The sequence below is a fragment of the Dreissena polymorpha genome, chromosome 3 (assembly GCF_020536995.1).
Source record: "Dreissena polymorpha isolate Duluth1 chromosome 3, UMN_Dpol_1.0, whole genome shotgun sequence".
Lineage (NCBI taxonomy): Eukaryota > Metazoa > Mollusca > Bivalvia > Myida > Dreissenidae > Dreissena > Dreissena polymorpha.
The window spans coordinates 65,566,423-65,580,447 of record NC_068357.1 but is presented as its reverse complement, the minus strand read 5'-3'; the positions used below and the strand labels follow the sequence as shown (position 1 = coordinate 65,580,447).

Here is a 14,025-nt window from a genome sequence, read left to right as displayed (position 1 = left end):
TCTGTTGCTCACAATAATTGGGACAATTCTTAGAAAGGTGAGGGTACTTCTAGGCCGTTACCCCACCCATTCCGTTATACAAAGCGTAACGTAAACAAACGCTCGTTATTAAATTAAAATGCTTATTATTAAAATAACTTGTTATTCACAATATGCATAAACATCATATTTATGTATTTCAACCGATGTCTATTGCTTAACTTACGTTTTTGTCATTGTATTTGTATAATATTGTTGTTAACGCTTGCATCTCATTCATTCATTAAATCCGCCATTTCATACAACGTTCATTGGTAGATATTTTTACTTTAACGGTCGTCACGTGTCATTGACGTCACGGCCGAAAAAGTATAAATAGCGGTTTCAAAAATAAACAAGTTTCAGTTTGGGATATTGATTTGAAAAGTTAACATCCGGTCAAGATAAATTATTTAACATTATTATTAAACAAGAAACATATTATTATAAAACTCATTACGGAATAAGATGCAGGTATGGATATTTTATTGTTGATTGCATATGATATTTATGAATATATGCTTTTGTTGTAATAGAATTGATAAGGAAACTGAAAATGAAAGTAAAAGTACAGAAATTTTTATAACCTTTGTCTTTCTTTGTTATACCACAGGGATTGTTAGGTAAAAATACTCTATTATACTGTATACATATATACAAGGGATACAACTGTCAAATTTCCTGCACAACATCATGGTCTGAACAATAGCAAAAAAATCGCTTCCAAAAGCAATAATTACACCAAAAAAACTGTATAACAACAGTTCATACATTTATTTATCAGATAATAACTATGTTTATAGCAAAAGTGTTCATAGTTGTGTTGAAACGAAAGTTTCATGAAAAACGGTTAAATTTTCGAAATGCGACACAGGTGTGCACACCCACTTTGACACATTTTGTTTCATAATTTAATAATTACAGAGAAGTTGAGCAAATTTTACCTTTTTTTATTATCCATAGACACTTTATTAATCAAAGTAGACAGCTTCCATAATTGCATGTAACTGCATATATGTAAAACACCGTAAATATTAAATTTGTTTACATTTCTACTATCTTCAAGGATTTGTATGCAATTTGTCAGGTAATGTTACGTGGAACGTGAATGGCTGGATTTATTACTGCAGTGGAATCTCAACCAATCAAATCGCATGTTAGAAATACACGTGAACTATCCAAAATGAAAGTAAAACATTGTCATTGTGAAATTGAAGCAGATTGATACGAATTTCTAGCAAAATATGCTCACTAAATAGAAATTATGTTCTATTTTACAATGAAAAAACTATCCAAGGAATATGTACCAGCAAAAGAGCTTTATAACAAAGGAATACGAAAATTACTTCTAGAATTATCAGTTTTCAGCTGTGCACACCTGTGTCCAAGTAAGGATTTTTGAGCATTTTGAATGAAACTTTCTCTCTTAGTTCAATGAAAAGCTTGTACTTTATTGCCAAGTGTATTATTTTCTGAAAGATAAATGTCTTGGCTGTTGTAATACAGTTTAATTGGTGTATTTATTGCGTTTGGAAGCAAATTTTTCGCTATTGTTTACACCATGGTTGTGTGCAGGAATTTCCACAGTTGTATCCCTTGTATTATATATGTAGTATAATAGAATATTTTTACTTAACGGTCCCTTAACAAGTGTACACAAGCAAGTCTTTGATCTTAAACATCTACGCATTGGTTTAAAGGGGCCTTTTCACAGATTTTGGCATGTTTTGAAGTTTGTCATTAAATGCTTTATATTGATAAATGTAAACATTGGATCTAAAAAGCTCCATTAAAAAATCAAGAATAAAATTAAAAAAAGTAGCCCACAGCAGGGCTCGAACCAGTGACCCCCAGAGTCCTGGAGTAAAAACCAAGTAGACCGCTCGGCCATCCTGCCAAGTATGTACGAGTGACTTATTTTATACTTTATATAAGCAATCTTCGTAGTTTCACAAAATTAAATGACAACAACAGAACTCTCCAAATTATTCAATCGTTTCGCGTTGAAACGCTTTATAATTTTCAGGTTTTTAAATCGTCAAAAGATGCATATATTGGCTATATAAGACATAGTAAATGTTCAGTATTTCCGTTTTCTCACAAATATCATAACTATAACGAAAATTTGCGAATCTGAAACAACTTTTTTCAATTTTGTCAATTGACCAAAACGTGAAAAGATCCCTTTAAGAAGCTATTTGTTAAAAAAAAACGAATGTACTATTTAAATTAAATAAGGCTTCTTGGTTGACAGGTCATATAATTCGTATACGGATTTTGATACAGTGTTTTAAAATAAAATAAACACATCGAATTTATCGCGCCTTAAATACAAATTACTGTATATTTTACTTTGCACCGTTCGAGTCGTGACATAAAGGATATTTGTTGGATTCAATGGAATATCGATTTTATTTCACGAGTGATCAAATAAAATATGTATTTTTATGATCACGAGTGAATTAAAATCGATATTCCATCGAATCCAACAAATTTTCTTTTTATTTAATGCTTGTTTCAACGTTTATTTAGATTGTAAAAGAGTTAAACTGGACAATTTCGCTGGATTTATGACGTCATTTCGTTTAAAAAATGACGTTATTTCACAATAAAACAGTGAAAAATATCGATATTATTCACTGTCATTTTTCACTGTTTAAAATAGTGAAATACCCGTTTTATTTCACTTATATTTCTCTGTACACCACCGGAAAGCATAAAATAAAACTTAGTACTCGCTGTGCAAAGGGTTTGTTAAAAACAATAATTACAATGTCGCCTTATGTTTTGCATCTAAAATCATATTGTCGATTTATTATCACACTTTGCTTTAGCGATCAACTATCGAAATAAAAAATAAATATACAGAACGACATGATGATGGGATTAAAATATAGCATTTAAAAAAAAAATAAGCATAGTACAAAACAAAAAAGTACAAACATGCTTGGCGGGGATTTTGACGGGTGACAAAGTTTGTCCAATTCATAGCTTGATTTCAAAATAACTTATCAGACGTGTCAGGCAGTTTGAGATTGAGCACCGCACCGTACCAGTCAAGCCACTATGATAATTCCGACTAAAAATCAAAATCAATTTTTATTCTTGAACTTAGCCTTAATCAATACTTACAACCGCATGTTTTCGCCCTGATCGTTCTTTTTTTGGAACTGGTCAATAATCCGAGTTTAAGTCAATGATATATGAATTTTACATAATTCCACGTGGTTGCGAATTTTTTTTAATGAGCACCTTTATAATCATATACAGTTTAGTCTTGTTTTGTTGTCGCATACAAATTTAGTATAAAAACATCAGTAGATATATTGTGGGCGGGAATGATATGAATATTTTGCGTTTTTAGATTCAAGATAGACCGACCACGTGTTTGCTTTCTTCTCGAAATTGTGTTTGATGAACAGTTTTATCTTTCTAGTCGTTTGTACATTAAGTACATAAAATTCAGTATATATATTTTAAGGTGTAGTGATCACCATCCGATCAGCGGACGACGTAATTTTCCGATCATCGGGCTGGCGCCCGGCCGATAATCGCACGGTCACCGGGTCATTTTGTAGCATTTGGCGGCGTCCGGAGTAATTTTAAGTCTCACTAAAAAAGTTTACCCGACGTCGGGCCCGTGAAGGAATCGAGTTGAGATCGAAAGAAGATCGGACGATAAACGTGCGTGCGATTGCCCGACATCGGATTCGTTGTACGTGTATCACGACGAGCTCCGTCCGGCGTCCGTCAGTTAACGTGCGGAGGTTCTCCGGCCATCAGACGGTCGCCGGCCGATGTATATGTCCCTTGGAAATGTATTGTTTTTTGCCGATACACGTACACTGAATCCGAAGTCGGGCGATCGCGGGGCGATAACCGGTCGTTGATCGTCCAATCATTTTTCGATCTCAATTCGATTCCTTCCCGGGCCCGACGTCTATTTTGCTATTGCAATACTAAACTAGAAATGGCGCGGCAGATGCCGACGCGTATCCCCACGCCGCATGTTTGACTCAGGGGCGCCCCAGGATTGGTAATGGGGCCATGCATAGTTGAGATTGAACGCATTGTCATAAGAGATGTTCAGTATAAATTTGAAGTAATTCGGTGTAGAAATGAAGAAGTTAATGTAAAATAACCTAAAAAATGAGTGAAAATCCATACCATAATTTCTCCTCCTCATCCTTCTCTCCAAACAAATCTAATAATGAAATAACTTCACTGTAGTCAATTATGTACATGTCATCCTAATTGGAATGACTTATGAGATGGCTGAACATGCTCTCTTATAGCCAATCGTCTTGCTTCTGTTTTGGAAAAGTTATGTTTTGAGGTTAAATGGCTGACTAAATAGTAGCGTCTCAGAAATTTTCTATCGCAATCTTGTACACAACAATGAATATGTTGAATTTCATGTCTGTCTTTGATGTGCCTGTTCAAAGTCCATCTTGCTTTAAATTGTTTCTCACATTTTTCCCACTTGAACATTTTGACAGACTTTCAGTAATGAGTCTAAAATTGTAATTGAACAAAGTGAAAGTTTCAGCCCTGTTATAGATTCTTGAGGCTCTATTCCATGAGTTTCTCATGCTTTTTATGCTTGACTGCATTCTATCTCTTCTGTCATATACAGGTGTCCCTTTGCGCTAATATTTTATAATCCCTTGTATAAACATTAGATGGATGAGTTAACACAAACAATTGAATTCTAAATACATCTCTGCGCCACTTCTGTGTAACTCTACGCACCGCTTTGATTTATTTAATTTTTATATCTTTTGGCAGGTTATTTACTTACCTCCCTTTTAAAGCTTATTAATTCCCTTGGATTTGTTTTTTGACCTTTGACCTTGAAGTTTGACCTTGACCTTAACTTTTAGCCACTCGAAATGTGCAGCTCCATGAGATACACATGCATGCCAAATATCACGTTGCTATCTTTAATATTGCAAAAGTTATGGCCAATGCACCATACCGGGGGCATAAAAAGAAGTGAAAATCTCTGACCTGGCCCCATTCAAACCCCTATAACTTTTGACCCAGAGGTCAGATCAAAATTCCGAAAAGTGCAGGGTCGCACATATGCTCATAGCTACCATGTGTGTAAGTTCAAGGTTCTAGTGCTTATAGTGTAGGATGAGATAGTGGCCAGGACGGACAGACAGACAGACGGACAGACAGACGGACGGCGGAGATAACCACAATATCCCCTTTTCAAAAAGCGTGGGGATAATCATCGCTATTAAACCTGTTCAAGGTTGTATGGAACTCGCTCATTCACAGTCATGTACTTGTTAATGCTGAAGTATTTTTTAAAAACATTGCACACTACGCGTTGTCGTTTTTCTTGAAGTTTGTTTTCGTTTTATTTGTATAGTTTCATTTCAATAATTCATAATATGTTCCGTGTGTGGAAACATTGAATTTCAGGCATATGGAATACATTTTAAGCCTACATCAGTATTATGCTATGTTAATTATTCAACGAAATAGAGTGTATATAATCTGCAGCAGCGGCGGTCGTCAACGTCGTCTTCTTTGTCGTCGTTATCGTCGTGGTCGTCATCATCAATCACACGTTTCATAAGCACAACACGTAACATATTAATTTTCAAAAATAACAAAAAAGAAGTCACTATAAATAACAACTCTAAACGATATACTAAGGATATAATATAATGACGAACAAAATACAAAACAATGGTCGTGTTTGTCTTTTACTGAAAAATTCTCTCATAAAATCTAAACCCTTTTCTTATTGTGTGGATTGCGCACGTCAGTTGGCATTCTACACTGGCCATTCTCCACGTGGTCCCTCACATTTAGATACGACTTTCTGTAGTCGTCAAAATTGTTAAGTCGCATACACATGCTGCAAAACATATGACGAACTGTTAAGCCAAAAATGCCCTCGTATTTATCCTTTTCCTTTAACATGCTCACGTATCGTTCTTCGTCGATGGCGAGTGCCTTCAAGTGCTCCGCCAATCGTTTCGCTTGTGGAAAATCCGCAGCGTCAACGTAAGTATTTGTTGGAATCAGACGTTTATAATCAGCACCCCCTCTGACAACGGTTATCCAAACATGATTATACCTTTGAAAGAATTTCTCGGTTATATAATCATTACACAGCGAATTCTCGAACGAAAGGTAATACCTATACTGCGGCAGAAGTTCGAAGAATTTCTCGTCCGAAATAAACCCTTTTCCGCATTTGCCGTACACGTCGACTTCAAACCCATGCGATTTAAGTTCGTTAATGTAGTCCATTCTTTGACTTTGGACGAAGCAGTTACTCACAACCCAAAGAGCGGTCCGGTTCTTTGATCGGAAGATGGCGCGGTAGTCCTTGTATAGCGGTTGTCGTCTGATGACTAAAGCACCGTACGTCTGTGGAATGTCGGAGTCAAGCCGGTAAGAAATGGACCAGTTAAGCGTTCCGAGCCATGCCTCTTGCTTGTAATCGTCAAACGAGAAGTGCACTGGCGTCTCCAGACACCGGAAGATCCACTCTTGGTCTGGGTTCCGTTCCTGTTTGGTGATTGGTGGGTGGTAGCCCATGTTAGAGTGGCAGTAATTGAATAATAAAGCAGATGCACTCTTCAAGTAGGAACGGTCGGTTGTCATTTCGCAGTTGTTGTATTCACATCCACTAAACAACATGTTCGCCTCACCTACCGATGTCCAAGGCTCCTCGTTGAAATTTAAAACAATCTTCTTCGGATCGTCGGGTGTAAACCTCTTCTTCGTATTATTGAAGTTTACTTGGATATCCATAAGCGTTTTGGGAATGATGAATATTGCGTCACCAGCACTGTCAAGATTTGACTTTTTACCAACACTGTTGTCTCCAGTGTATCTTGCTTCTTAAACAATGTGTTTAACCTATATAAGAGACTTATTTCACTTGTCCCTATATCCGAAGTCATGTTAGAAGACGAATCTTGAAATATAAATGCATGTACAACATACACAATAATCAATGATACAGCCCAAGCAAAATATCGCATATATAGTTTCATTTTTTTGCGATGGAAATGATAAGTTTAGTCTAGTGTTGCTCCGCCGTTTGAATGTGGCGACCAACACTGATATACTATCACCAGTTATAAATAAAACAATATTAATTCCGTGGTGAAGTACTCAACGGTTGAATGTTTTACAACAATTAATACATAAATATAAAGACTGCAACGTTTTCTAGCCAATACATACATGATTACATTAAGTGGAAAATTAACTCTTGACTTAACCTATGAAAGCGGTCAGTCAAACATGTTTCATCGTTAAGCCTCTGGCGACATTGACCCTATGAAAGCGGTCAGTCAAACATGTTTCATCGTTAAGCCTCTGGCGACATTGACCTTAAAGAGGCATACTGCCGGTATTTCCTCCTAAATTGATTGTCTTATCACATACATTTTTCACATGTTGAAGCAGACATGTACATACAATGTAATTGTTTATTGGTAAAAGTATAAGGGAAAAAATGTTTAATTCGATTTTTTTCGAATCACGCCCACATTCGGATTAAAACTCACGCCTATTTGTATTGCACAATTCAAGTTTTCAAGTTGCATTTATGACGATTTGATCTAGGTATATAAAAAATAAAAACAACATTCACATTTATAATAAAGACAGATAACACGTGTATATACTGGTCAACAGTCCGTTTTAAAGATCAAAACGATTTGACAAAATAATACCACGTTGACCGTCCATTTGCCTCATTAGAAGGTCGTAAATGCCTCTGGTCGTTACATGTCAAAATGCGGAATTAATTTTAATTGTAAATCCATCTAAATACTGCACAAAGCCGTTTCAATTTTTAAATTTGATATATCATGTAAAATTACTTTTAAATCATGTTGTCTTCATGATATATGGCGTAACAAGTTTAATGCTGAAACGGGTTTCACTAATGTTCGCATTCATTTTGTTTGAAGTTTTTCATCAAAAGCTTTATAGTAACAGATTACAACATCATATTTGAAGAGCTTAATCATAATAAGAAAAGAAATGGAAAGAAAAACAAACAAAACAAAAACAAAACTATACCACCCATCGGGATTTGAACCACTGTCCATTCGATTCAAAGTATACACTATTATCAATTGACCCTTCAGCTGTCATTCTATTTTTCTGTTATACATTTGAAACTTGACGAAAAACGTATGCGTACGCAACCCGCGTTTGGAATAAAATTCAACGAAATATAAAGAAACAAACCAAATTATATAGTTGTATCGCTTTTGTAACGTTATTTTTTTTATCAACTTCAAAAATATGATTACTAATAAACAAAAATGACTTTCGCGAGAGAGCTAACATGTACGTCATTCGTGTTATTTGGGTCCCTTGTGATCAGTGTTCTTACAATTATTGAATCTAGTTGAGGCAGACCGATGAAATGTGTCAGTTCGTAAATTTGTGAACAATTATCTTTAAAACCCGTTCATTCTGACATATGATGTATATCAATGTTTTCTTTTAAATGGAGATGTCCATATGCTAACGAATTGACGGTTTTCATTCTTCACAATTTATTAAAGTGACCGAAACAACGCTATCGGTACATACATGTACATACAAAGTAATCGCGGCGTCGTGTATACGTTATCAAAGCTGAAGTTAAGGTGTTCTATTAATTCAACTTGACGTTTACCGTGTTTTCGTACGATTACAATGTAAAAGAAGTTACTAGATAAACTTATGCAATTTATAGGAAAAATACCATAAGTGTTTATTTTAGCTACCTTTGTTGAAGACAGTAATAACATTTGTCTCTCATATATTCTTAATCGCTACATGAATTTAACATCGGGAACTTTCGGCGGATTCTAGATACTTCCGATTTTAAGCGAATTTGGAAAGAAAAAGGTGGATCCTTATTGTAATGTTGTTATGTTTTTTTCTTCTGAAATGCACTTTTCTAAACCATATTCAAAATACAATCAACAATTGAAAAACTTGATAGAAGCAAATAAGCACAAAGTCAGAAAAAAAACGAGCGGGTATTGAACACTCGATTAGGAGCCATACACCAAAAAAGACAGTCGACATTGCTTTGGCTAATTGCGTTTAAATGCTTAGTAAATAACCCAGTCTAACATTTTGATGTATAAGAAAAAGATCTGAATATATAAAGGGCCAAACAAACAGCGCTATGTTACCTGATGAATTTTATCTAAGAAAGCATGCACCTTTTTCTTATATTTTCAGCTAGTGGCGACCGTTATTACATGCCATATTTATTGTTTGTCAAATGGCATATTCCATTTAACGTCGCATGAAGAAAACTTGCTATGCAATAGTTCACTGCGAACCTTTTAACTTTTAAGCACCACGTGTCTATGTCAACAAGATAAGAAGTAAACCAACCATTAAAGCAACTCGGACATTACCGGTACTTTGTAATGTACAGTTTAGATTGGACCGTGCTGAATGTTGATTACAGGAATTAGTTCAGGTAATAGTAGTTTGAGGAAGATTATTTACGAAATAGTAAACATTTTGTGTTTAAAAGTCCGTTTAACAGTATTAACCCGATTTGGTATGCAATACTGACTTCACCCAAATCAACAAACGATTTAAGATATATACAACGAAATGTCAGTATGAACATTAAATTTAATTAGTTATAATATGATATTGTGTTTAAAAAACTAAAACCATTCGAATACGAAGTCAAGACACTATCTGACTGTGGAAATGATTGAATACTTGTACAGCTTTAATATTTCTTTTGAAAAACGTTTACGTTATCAATTAATGTAATTAGCTCATAGATAATTACATTAATGGCAGCTACATGATGTATCCGAGCGTAAACGTATCAGCGTTAATTTTTCTGGCATGCGTTCTCTCGATTTGCGTGTGTACACTTGGGCACACCTACGGGAACGGAGAATTACTGGAGGATGTAATGAAAGCAATTCTGGAAAGACTGGACGAGAAGGATGAACAGATATGGACGCTTGAATCATCGATTGAGTCTCTTAGGACACAAAATGAATTGCTGACCCATGAACTGGATATATTGAAGGAACGCCAGTCTACCGTAGAACGAGGGTTTAACGGAGACCGGGTTGAGAATTCTTACTCGGGAAATGGTAAAAACGAACAAGCGATCAATGCAGTTTTGGCAGAGAATTCTTACTCGCAAAATGGTGAGCGCTTTACCACGTTCAAAACGTGCGAACGTTTACGGTGTAGCGTGAGAAATGCAAGACCGTGAATTTCTTAAGATAAACCGGAAGTCATGCATTTCTCAATTTTATTTATTTTGTTTATTCATGGAAATGTTCATAATAGAATATCAGCCTTTAAGTACCACATTAACATAGGATAAAGAATCTAAGGTTAAATGCATACATTTTTTTATGTGTTAATAGATCGTTTCATCAATACCGAAGGGGCATTATTACCCACGCTTTTATTTTTTTCTGACCTATGAAAATCGAATCTTAGATAATTTGTTAGGCTCATGTTGTTGCAATACTGTGAAAATGATCCCCTTTTTAATACTGATGTATATCACTCAGATAGCAATTCGGTTTAGAACAGCACCTTAAAAGTATTTTCAAACCGTTAAATGTGAATAACCTATATATATATCTATATATATATATATATAATTCATAGATCGGGAATGCCCGTGATACAAAATAATGTCTCACAGTACAAGATTTCAAAATTTATTCAATAGACTCAAGATATTGAGTGAGTCAATTTATGGAGAATGCGCGCTGGAAGCTGATTACCAAGGTGATATCTATATGATGATAAGAAAACGTGTTTTACTTGCATATATGTATTACTCACGCCCCTTTGAACTGCCTAAAAATGAATGAAAAGACTCACACAAAATATATCAAATACAATGCGGACACTAATATAATTCTAACAAAGGTATTCCTTGTGATCATAACCTCTATCAACCGCGTTCTTATAAATGAACAATTTTGCATCAGCCATTTTTGTTTTATAGAAGTAGTACATAATGAACCCATTTGCACAAACGATATTGATTGATTTATTTGCTTTTTAGAAATAACACAACGTAAAATCACAGCTCTACTAAATACCGGACGACAAACAAAAACCAAACGACAAAGCAGAAAAAGACGACAGGCGAATCTCGCCGCCGGGGTTAGTGGTGGCGGCACGGTAGCATTTTTTGCCACCCTTATTAACAACATTCATCACGAGGCGGAGGGAGATCTCGTCCCCTTCGACAATGTAGTCACTAACGAGGGGTCAGCCTATCGCCCCAATCCCGGGCAGTTTGTCGCACCGGCCCCTGGTCTTTACGTCTTCTCCGTTACGCTGCAGTCTTACCCGGTCGTTGGTGAGAATGAGTATTACATCGCATGCATTGCTAAGCTAATAAAATTACGTGGTCTTTTTTTTTATTATCTCCAAGATATTACGTGGATTGTCGTGGGTCGGTCTCATCCGCCCTGTTTTGATGTTGCGTTTTTGTACATAAACATGTGCCATATATGATGTATTCCCATTTGCTGAAATATTTTGTGAAGAATTTATCACATATATACAAATATTAATATAGAGGACTTTAGAGTGAATAGATTTTTCATTATTTAAAAAGAAAACGCATTAAACGGTATTCGATTAGACATCTAGATATAAGAGATATTCGCGTCTAAATGTCTTCAAATTTCTTCAACTTCATTTACAAAGTAACTGATACGTGTATTTAATACAATTAACTCAGTAATGTTCACGTTTCTGATATTTAATATATGAACTCTCAGTACATTTGTATTACATTATTATTAATGTTTCCCATACATAGAAGTACAATGTAATTCATGGTTTACAAGTGCAAAAACGGGAAAGAATATTATCGATGAAGTGTTTTTACGAATATGATACTCGCACAAACTCAACTAGAAATGGCGCGGAAGCGGCCGACGCGTATCCCCACGCCGCATGTTTGACCCAGGGTTCAGATAAAAAGTCCAAATAATGCACTGTCGCACATATGCTCATAGCTACCATGTGTTTAAGTTTCAAGGTTCTAGTGCTTATAGTGTAGGAGGAGATAGTGGCCAGGACGGAAGGACAAAAGGCAATTTTGGGTGGGTGTGGCCTATATGGGCGGGGCCCTGAGGTGGGTAATGTGAACATGGATGGTCGAGATAGACCGGGTTTTCCTAAGAGATGTTCAGTATTAGTTTGAAGTCAATTGGTGAATAAATGAAGAAGTTATGTTAAAACTAAATTTTGGGTAGGCGTGGTCTATGTGGGCGGGGCACCCCAGGTTTGGTAACGGGGCCATGCATAGTTGAGATTGACCGTATTGTCATAAGAATTTTGGGTACTAAAAGTTTGGGTACGAAAATATTAAGCCAAAACAAATTGTGGTACGAAAACAAATTTGGGTACGAAAAAAAAATTGGGTACGAAAAAAGGGGTCATATAAAAATTTCCAATAGTGCACCGCCGCACATATGCTCATAGCTACCATGTGTGTAAGTTTCAAGGTTCTAGTGCTTATAGTGTAGGAGGAGGCCAGGACAGACGGACAGACAGCGGAGATCAATACAATGTCCCCACGCTTTTAAAAGTGTGGGGATAAAAAAAGCAAGGGGATAATTAAACTATAAACATCGTATAGTTTAATAATTGGGTACACAAATCCAGTTAAGGCATCCGACACTCGTAAGTCCAAGACGTCATAAAACTCTTTAACCGTTTCTTTTGGCATTTTTGTAATATATGTAGGGCTAAACATACCAACACGATCTATATTTCAACGGCGATTCTCTAAACAAAAATACATTTCATGTTACTTCTGACGACATAAATGACGACTTATGCTATATACTCCCCGCAGGTCAGCCACCTTCCGGCTATGCCCTCAACAAAAACGGTGTGGAGGTCAGCAAACTCTACATCGATGGCTCAACCACGATTGACAACCTCAACTACGAAACCACGAGCCAAACCGCCGTACTCAGGCTAGACAAAGGTGACGTCATCGCAGTCACCAATAGGTAAGAAAACCACTAAATTCGCAAATTATGATATCTATTGAAACACTTCCATTTAAATGCACATCGCATACTCACTAAGCAGGACAATTATTTTAACCTATTTATGCCTAGTGGACTCTCCCATCCTTTTAAATTGGATCAATTTATTTCCAAAATTAGGTATGTCTAGTATATTTATTTCTATACTTAGTATATTTCTTAATAAATACCTTTAAGCAAACTGCGCAGACCCTGATGAGACGCCGCATCATGCATCTGTTTGCCAAGGCCTTTTTTTCTAGACGCTAGGTATAAATGGGTTAAACTGAACAGAAAAATGATATCTCACCGACAGGGGAGCAAATGGTGGAGTACATGGGGATCACTACAGCTCGTTTTGTGGCTTTTCACTTCCAACCTACGACAGCTCCATTCAGGTCATAGGATGAACACTGAGAGGGCGGTGCTGCAAAGTGCGGAATTTCTTGTTTTGTTATTATTTTTTTTTCTAAAGTAGCATAGCAAACCATTTGCCTTGTTTGAATAAAGGCAGTTGTTTCATGTATTATAATGTCAGCTGTTGTATGCCAATGTGTTTAACAGGGGATCAATTTTTGTTATATTAAAGTCGAACGCGACACTTTATTACGCCAATATGTTTTTTTATCTTTAGTTTACATGTATTGTCCAAACAGATTAAAACACAGACGGATATACACTACAATATAAAATAATGGTGTAAAGTAGTAGCACGATTGCCATGAAAGTCATCTTCAATCACGATGGGAGCTATCCAATATCGTTTCGGTTGGATTGAAAGCACGCGGAATAATTCACCAAGGCATTGGCCCAGGTTTAGTAAACCTTAGAAAAAAGTGCCCTGTATTTTATAGGCGGTATGCGATGTGCGACGTTTTGTTATTCCTATCTTAAGAACTGACCTGGGACTAACAATTGTGCCAAGTTTCGTGGCTCTCGGACACATACTCGGACACATAAG

The 14,025-nt window shown here is 36.0% G+C and overlaps 1 protein-coding gene across 4 annotated transcripts; it reads left to right on the top strand.

Moving 5' to 3' along the window:
- The first annotated feature begins 1,224 nt into the window (after nucleotides 1-1,224).
- Nucleotides 1,225-13,679, top strand: LOC127874521 (complement C1q-like protein 4). Of its 4 annotated transcripts, none has more exons than XM_052418882.1 (4): nucleotides 1,225-1,406; nucleotides 11,075-11,374; nucleotides 12,887-13,046; nucleotides 13,381-13,679. In XM_052418882.1, the coding sequence occupies exons 1-4, from the start codon at nucleotides 1,283-1,285 to the stop codon at nucleotides 13,472-13,474; spliced, it is 678 nt and encodes a 225-aa protein (XP_052274842.1). In that variant the 5' UTR covers nucleotides 1,225-1,282; the 3' UTR covers nucleotides 13,475-13,679. The 4 variants fall into 4 exon arrangements, with proteins under 4 accessions (XP_052274842.1, XP_052274843.1, XP_052274841.1 ...); XM_052418883.1 differs by lacking the exon at nucleotides 1,225-1,406 and adding an exon at nucleotides 9,379-9,493; XM_052418881.1 differs by lacking the exon at nucleotides 1,225-1,406 and adding an exon at nucleotides 9,766-10,193 and having other exon boundaries at nucleotides 13,263-13,397.
- Nucleotides 13,680-14,025: the final 346 nt, after the last annotated feature.